General features: G+C 40.5%; 2 protein-coding genes across 4 annotated transcripts; both read right to left on the bottom strand.

Annotated features, from left to right (window-relative positions):
- Positions 1-1,730: 1,730 nt before the first annotated feature.
- Positions 1,731-3,255, bottom strand: LOC109260053 (hemoglobin subunit beta-2). The gene is made up of 3 exons (XM_019438045.2): positions 3,097-3,255; positions 2,743-2,965; positions 1,731-1,985 (listed from the first exon to the last, which is right to left on the bottom strand). The coding sequence occupies exons 1-3, from the start codon at positions 3,186-3,188 to the stop codon at positions 1,857-1,859; spliced, it is 444 nt and encodes a 147-aa protein (XP_019293590.1). The 5' UTR covers positions 3,189-3,255; the 3' UTR covers positions 1,731-1,856.
- Positions 3,256-5,348: 2,093 nt separating this feature from the next.
- Positions 5,349-6,994, bottom strand: LOC109260059 (hemoglobin subunit epsilon-2). Of its 3 annotated transcripts, none has more exons than XM_019438051.2 (3): positions 6,801-6,994; positions 6,466-6,688; positions 5,349-5,553 (listed from the first exon to the last, which is right to left on the bottom strand). In XM_019438051.2, exons 1-3 carry the CDS (start codon positions 6,890-6,892, stop codon positions 5,488-5,490), a joined length of 381 nt encoding a protein of 126 aa, XP_019293596.1. In that variant the 5' UTR covers positions 6,893-6,994; the 3' UTR covers positions 5,349-5,487. The 3 variants fall into 3 exon arrangements, with proteins under 3 accessions (XP_019293596.1, XP_019293595.1, XP_053755204.1); XM_019438050.2 differs by having other exon boundaries at positions 5,349-5,616; positions 6,801-6,987; XM_053899229.1 differs by lacking the exon at positions 5,349-5,553 and adding an exon at positions 5,623-6,081.
- Positions 6,995-8,140: the final 1,146 nt, after the last annotated feature.

Genomic DNA, 8,140 nt, shown 5'->3' with positions numbered 1-8,140 from the left:
AGAGATAATTTTTTAAATTTTATTTTTCTCCAGTATGTCAAGTTTGCACAGTTCTTAATGTTTTGAACCAGGATGGGCCTAGTCTGAGTGTAATGAAGAGTATGACTTCAAGATTCTCTTCATGACTATCCATCCTGAAGAAGATTCTCTTGATTGTCATCCAGAGGTATGTTGTTTTACATGTTTCAAAAATGACACTGAACCAAAACACTTTTGTACGTGCAGTAGTGTTCAATTTTACATTCCCTTCAGTCATCTAGGCATTTCAACAATCTAATACATATTTTCCTGGGTCAAGAAAGTTATCTTTTACACTTCTCTTCCAGATGCACAATCTCTCAATTACCTCAGTTTAGTATCCTTTCAAAAATTAAATTAAATTAAATTCATAAAATTAAATAAAGCAAAAATACCCTAAGAAGAGCAGAACTCAGAAAAGTTATGGACATACAGTTTTTAAAAGTCGTAGCCTTATATGAAAAGCAGTAAAGTCAACCTAGCCATAACTTTGATAAAGTATGTGGTAATTATTACAAGATACTTAATGTTTCAGTTTATAATTGCCACTGGTATTTCCTCCACTGGGCTCAAGCTTTTATTGACATCGCTAAGTTGGCCATGGTGTTGACTAATGAAAAGCAAAGGGGCAATTTTTTCCCAAGTTAAATATGAAACTGTATATCTCCAGGGGCAGAATCTTGACTTCATTCTGGGAACTTTTACAAATATGTAAGTCATTAGTTCATAAGGCCCAATGTCCAGCACACAAGGAACAGAAAGCAAATCTCTGATCAGTGTTTTACTTCCCTATGTGCTTCCTCATTGCATATTGTAGCATCAATACCGGAGGAACTCTATGCAATGCTCTCTTGCTCAGATTGTTCTCTAGTTCCACAGTTCGAAGATGGGGAATAATCACTTATTCATCCACTGACTATTTCATTTAGTACATATTCACTCACTGCCTATGGAGGAACTTAACAAAGCACAGTAGTCATATAAGACAGTATAAAATGGTCAGACACATTTATACAGCATAGAATGTGAGTGTGATGGATAAGAAGAAATGTTAAAAATAAGTAGAAGGGATGGGTTTGGAAGGATTTCCTTAGGCAATATTGGAAAGTTCATTAAGGCCAGGGTCCAAAGGCCTCACAAGTAATAAACAAGCATTGAATTTTGTCTAAAATGGGAGGGTGGGAGCAGGAATTATTTATGAGGGTGTTTGGGGCAAGTAAAAGATGGAAGTTATTCCTTAGAGCAGGAGCACTTGAGGAAGTGTGGTATTTAAAGCTACACTGCAAGCAAGGCATGTAGGCAACAAAAGAAACAGGACAGTGTCTTGATCATTCATTATGTCTCCAGCTGAGCATGGTATTTTTTTAGTAAATGTTGGAAATAGATCAAAGCATTAGCCTGAAGCCTATGCCTTTGGTGTGAAGCCTTCCACAGAGGCCCTGTAATGCCAGTATTCTCTATGTATTTAAAACTTTCTGGACAATGCAAATGCTCGGGAGGGAGAAGTGTCCTACATTAGTGACTATGCATGATGCCCCTCCTTTTCTCATTTTCCTTGACCTCTTTGAATAAAACACAAGAGCTTCCTATCTGTAGATCCTAAGGGATTTAGCATACCTCCAGACAAAAATAAAATAAAATAAAATAAAATAAAATAAAATAAAATAAAATAAAATAAAATAAAATAAAATAAAACGAAATGAATCAGGAAGTTGAGTTAAAGTTCTTTATTAGACAGAAGTCATACCCTTGAAGGTGGACATTATTTCATCAAGTTCAGAAGATCGAATTTAGGGAAATAGGTTCTTCCAGTGGTCACCAGAAAATAGGCCATGACCTCAATGGTACTTGTGGGCCAAGGCACTGGCCACACCAGCCACCACCTTCTGAAAGGCAGCCTGCACCTGGGGGTTGAATTCATGGCCAAAGTGGTGGGCCAGTACACACACCAGCACGTTGCCCAGGAGCTGTGGGGAAGACAGATAGAAAAATATACATGATTAACAGAGAAATCAAGCTTGGCTTCTGAGAAACTGAGCCAACAATCTTTTTTTTTCCTGCCCATGCTCTAGCCCAAATTGATCTTCAGGTTATCTCCATAGGCAGAAATGAGTAACCATATATGTATGTATACTGTATTGTTTTATTATATATGTTTTATATAATAAGGAACAGATTAATTAGTCTGATGATGGCTGTCTTAGCACTACTGCTTCCCTACTTCCCTACTTCTGGTCTACCATCCTCAGATATTCACTTTCCTTTCCTTTCCATTGAGTCTTGATTCCATAAAATTCCAATTATTCTTTAATTCTGAACTGATTTTTGGACTCTAGATGACATCTTGAGCCTCTCCCCTTTGAGGAGCCCTTCCAATCCCCATTTGGAGAGATAGAAAGAGTATTCCAAGTGTAGAAGTAGAAGATGAGAGCTAGTATGTATAATTTGGATACTGAGTAGGGAAAAAAGTTAGGGAGAAAAAGAGAGAAGCAAAAGATAAACTATTAAGTAAGAGCTTGATTAAAAATAAACAAGGATGTGAGAAAGGAAACGACATGGAATACTGAATGAAAACTATAAAACTACATACACTTTGAAAAGCATTCAATGATGATATATTCTAAAGTAAAAAGGAAGCTGCAGGGTGAACAGGTAGGTAAAGGAACCAGAGTAGAAGACTAGAAAGTGAAAAGAAAAAACAAACGGAAGATATCCTAGACTCACCCTGAAGTTCTCGGGATCCACATGCAGCTTGTCACAGTGCAGCTCGCTGAGCTTAGCAAAGGCGCCCTTGAGGTCGTCGATGTTTTTCAGACCATCACTGAAGGAGTTCAGCACCTTCTTGCCATGGGCCTTCACCTTACTGTTGCCCATAATGGCATCAGCAGAGGATAGGTCCCCAAAGGACTGAAAGAACCTCTGAGTCCAGGGGTAGACAACCAGCAGCCTAAGGGGTGAAAACAGCACAGAGGGACAGAGGGAGTCAGTGCCTGTCAGAAGCCCCAGGGACTGAGCCTTCTCCACCTGCCCAGCATCCATTCACTCTCCTTAGGCCTGCCTTGAAACCTGGATACCAACCTGCCCAGGGCCTCACCACCAACTTCATCCACGTTCACCTTGCTCCACAGGCCATTGACCAGACCCTTCTCCTCAGCACTCAGAAATCCCATGGTGTCTGTTTGTGTGGTTGCTAGTGAACACAGTTGTGTCAGAAACAAGTGTAAGCTGGTACTATCCCTGCTCTTTGTTTTATGCCCAGGCCTGATCTTACCCTCCCTGCTCCCGTGAGCAGATTGGCCCAGGCCTAGGTGTGGTCCTGCAGGGGGAGGTCTGAATGATGACAGCCATACCTGTCCTCCAAATGTTCTAAATGTTTCAAAAGCAAATACACACACACACACACACACACACACACACACACTGGAATATTACTCCGCCATCAGAAAAGAGTGAAATCTTGCCATTTGCAATAATGTGGATGGAAATAGAGTGTATTACACTAAGCAAAACGAATCAGAGAAAGACAAATACTATATGATTTCACTCACATGTGGAATTTAAGAAGCAAAATAGATGGAATGGAAGAAAAAATGAAAAAAGATAGAAACAGAGACGGGGACAAACCACAGGAGACTCTTAACTGTAGAGAACAAACTGAGGGTTGCTGGAGGAGAGGTTGGGGGATGGGCTAAATGGGTGATGGGCATTAAGGAGGGCACTTGTGTTGAACACTGGGTGTTACATGTAAGTGATGAATCACTGAATTCTACTCTTGAAACCAATACTACGCTATATATTAACTAAGTTAAATTTGAATAAAATCTTGGAAGAAAAACAAAAACAGAAAACTTTGTAATGTATTTGTGAGGTAGGAATTATTATTCCACTTTACAAACAAGGAAATTCATTCTGGGAAATGTCGACTAAACTTTTCGAGGTGATGGGGATGTAATTTGATCTTTTCCTGCTATTCCCAAAGCCCAGGCTTTTTGCTTCTATGCCGGGGGCTTGGGTATTGGAATTTAAAGTGATGGCCACAAAAATGGCTGTGCTCAACTGCCAGCTCCATACAAGAGACTCTCGGCATTTTCTGTTCTGAGAATAGGTTTTCCTCTTTTCATTCACCAGACAGGGAACCTGGCTATCATCTGTGACTTCACTACTCTCTACTGCACTCTCTTCCAAGTCCTGCTGTATCTTTGCCACAATGACATCTTACTTTTTTCTTAGTTTAATTGCCCCTGTGAAGTTCAGTGCTTTACCCTCATTCTAATCACAGCACATTCCTATGGATAGATCCACGTTAGACCCTGTCTTGTCAGTTCTATATCCATACATGGATCAGTTTCCCTAAAATTCCCTATTCACTATGTTACTCGTGTGTGCAAGAAATTTCACTGGTACTTTGCTTATAATGATAGTTTCTTTTCTGCTTTTTCCTGGCAGCAGTGTCCCTAATTTTATGCTGCTGTGCTTTCAAGGGACTGATTTCTCTTCTGTCACTTACACCCTGCATTTGTCATTTTCCCACATTAATGGCCTTTTGTCTCCACCAAAGGAATTGGAAACATGTTCCAGGTCACAGAACTAGCAGGTGAGGTACAGATTCAAATCAAAGTAGTTACTTCCTATGCCTTAGAGACAGTTCCTCCATTAATACCACTGAAGACACTAGGGAAAGTTTAGAGCATGGTCCTTGCCTAGGTCTCTGGGTAGTCCCATCTGAACTTTATTACAGCTGATAAAAACATGTTTCTTATATTAAATGGAAGCAAAATATAGCACCAAAGAGCTCTGAGCCTATACAGTCCCCTCGGTGAACCCCAACTCACTACAACATTCTTCTTACATTTCTCTAGAGTATCTCCATTCTCCCTTTTGCTGTAGACATTATTCAACTCGAGTCTACTTTCCTTTCCTAGAAGTACCTTCGTTTGAAGCTACTCTTTTTTTAAGCTTATTGATTTATTTTGAGAGGGAGAGAGAGACAGAGAGAGAGAGAGAGAGAGAGAGAGAGAACAAGTGGGGGAGGGGCAGAGAGGGAAGGAGAGAGAGAGAATCTAAAGCAGGCTCCACGACTTCAGTGTAGAACCCAATGCAGGACTTGAACACACGAACTGTGAGATCATGACCTGAGCTGAAACCAAGAGTTGGATGCTTAACTGACTGAGCCACCCAGGTGCCCAAAGCCACTCTTATCTTGAAGAATCTTATAAGGCTCTCTTCTCTATCCTCCCCAAACTCCTTATTTCAAACAACCCCGTTCCTTATAGGATTGCTTTCTTTTAGCTGAATCAACATAAGAGATAAAGGCAGAGAAGACAAGGATGTTTCTTATAGAACACAATGTTTATTTTATTTTTATCATATAGCACTTAAGTAAGGGGGCAGGACACTGCCCATCTGCAGGAGATGGACTCTTGGAACACAGGGCCATCCAGTAGGTGCCAACATGGTTAGATAAGCACCTCAGTGGTACCTGTGGGCCAGAGCATTAGCCACAGCAGTGGTCAGCTTCTGCCAAGCAGCCTGCACCTGTGGAGTAAACTCCTTGCTGAAGTGAGTTGCCAAGACAATCAAAATCATGTTGCCTAGAAGCTGGGGAGAGAGTGGAGATAAAAAGAAAATGGTACCTAGTGAACAGAAAGCCTCAAACTGGTCACATCCATTATCTTCCTGATAAGAGATTGAGTAACTTTCAGGGTCATGATCCCACAGAAGTTTACCATAATATGCTTGACATCGGCATCAATATGACTCCTAGCCCTGAACCTTCCATTGTGTCTGGCCTTCTCTCATTTGCCCTGCCAGCTTCCACATTAGAATATTGCTATGGATGGCTTCTCTTTTGTAGAGACTCTGTCTTTTTTTTAAGTAGGATTATAGTACTGCAAGTATAGTCTAAGTCCCCAGATAATATGTACATTCAAATTGTTTGGTCACTCACATGACAAAGAATCTTCTGCCATGTATACGAGAGCATTCCATCACTGTTAAAGGGGGCAGGGGTCACAACCATCCATTGAAAAGATTGCTGTTATTTTGTCTTGCTTAGTCCAGGTTCTAAATTCAAGAATCATGCATAAATGTATTCATCATTTTTAGACAAAATTTCAATTACCAAAGGTAAGGCATTCTTCTTCCTGTAATTGTATGCTCAGGCCAAAACCATTTAACTCAGTTGTGGCCAATGTTCTTCCCTGGTCATAATAATTGTTTCAGAAATATAAGATGGCCAGTGGTCTCCACTGGTCACAATAATTATCCTACTCCATCTTAACTATGACGTTTGGAATAACCTAACTACCAAAATCAAGCTCTTCCTTAAATATTACATCCCAAAAATTACCTTCATAGAATCAGAGTTAAGTACCTGTGTTTCCTAACGTACCCACAATGCAAATATATGGGGTGAAGGAACAGAGCACAAGCATGCCTAGAACTCACCTTGAAGTTCTCAGGATCCACATGCATCTTGTCACAATGCAGCTCACTCAGCTCAGCAAAGGTGTCCTTGAGGTCATCCATATGTTTAACAGCGTTTCCAAAGGAGGTCAGTACCTTCTTGCCATGGGCCTTGACCCTGGGGTTGCCCATTATGGCAGACTCAGAGGATAAGTTGCCAAAATTGTCAAAGAACCTCTGGGTCCATGGAAAAACAACCAGGAGCCTGTGGGATGATCATAGTCACAGACCAGATGGGAAGTCACAGTATGTAAGAAACCTGACCAATTCCCCTTTCAGGAACACTTTCTGCCTTCCTGCCCCCTTCCAGTGCCTACCTTCCCAGGACCTCGCCTCCAACCAACTCCACGTTCACCTTGGCCCACAGGCTAACAACAGCAGCCTTCTCCTCAGCCGTAAAATGCACCATGGTATCTGGGAGTTTACTGGTGATCACTAAGGTGCCAAAAGCAAGTCTGTGCTGCTGCTTCTCCGTGTGGCCTTTTATTCGTCACTTCTAGTTTCCAGGCCCTTGCTTCTCCCAATGAGGTGAGACTATTGGTCAAGTGTGGGTTGTCACCACCAGGGTGGGGTTTGGACAAGGGAGGGTCAGCAGGATGGACATTTGTGTCTCTGATAGTGTTGGGTGGCTCTATCAGGAGGATTCTGCTGCCCTTCCCCACCATCCACTATGCATGTCGTATCTCAGTCTTCCCACCCCATCAGCCCTGAGATGACCTGCAGGCTGACCATGAGGCATAACTAGAATTCAGAGGCGTAAGAATTAGAGATCTTCTGGGCATTGTGTCAGGTGTTTACAAGACATCACTCTGTTGTTTTCTTTGGGTATAAAAGAAGCCATAGCTTTTCTTGGTCACCAGTTTTCCTAAAGCTTAGATGAGGCTTATACTTTTATAAGTGAAGAAGAAAAGATCCCAATCCAGCTTTAGTTCAGAAATAGGATAGGTAAAAACTAAGTAATTTGGAGAACTGAGTACTGCCTGATTGTTGGCGAGTTCTATTAAAATATATGTGCATCTCCTTGTCTGAACAATTTTGTTCACTCTGATTATACACACAGTGTCTCTGGCCAATGTGAACTATTCACTCAGTTGTTTCAGAAGATACAGAATTGAGTATTGGAGAAAACTCAGTGTTCAACAGAAAATATTAGACTCTGTGGCCACAGCTAGGGATTAGGGGAGTTGTCTCTGGCATTTATTGTATCTACACTCCTTTGTTGTGGTTAACCATTCCTCATTTCTAATCAGGCAGAGGCAATCCTCACTGACAGTGTTTCACACACTACTATCCTGTAGCCTAATGTGCTTTGGTCTCATGCGTCTCAAACAAGCATTTATAGGTCTAGATGGGGCACACTTCCAGGGAGAGAGGAAATGGTTTATATTATATATATATATTTAAATATAATATATATTTATATATATATTTTATATTATATATGTATTCATATTTTTATATATGTATATATATAATGAAATATAAATATATATATCATATATATATAAAATATAAAATATATATATGTATTTTTTTCTCTCTCTCTCTATCTCAGAGTTTATTGTTCCCATGTTTTAAGCTCCAGGAAGCTGGTTTGTTTGTTTCTCCCGGAGATGACTCTTACAAAAAAAATTTTTTTCTCAATTTAAGAAATAAT

The sequence above is a fragment of the Panthera pardus genome, unplaced genomic scaffold, assembly GCF_024362965.1.
Source record: "Panthera pardus isolate Hobbes unplaced genomic scaffold, ASM2436296v1 HiC_scaffold_12, whole genome shotgun sequence".
Classification (NCBI taxonomy): domain Eukaryota; kingdom Metazoa; phylum Chordata; class Mammalia; order Carnivora; family Felidae; genus Panthera; species Panthera pardus.
Note: the sequence above shows the minus strand (reverse complement) of the source record. Positions and strands in the feature narration are given on the sequence as shown.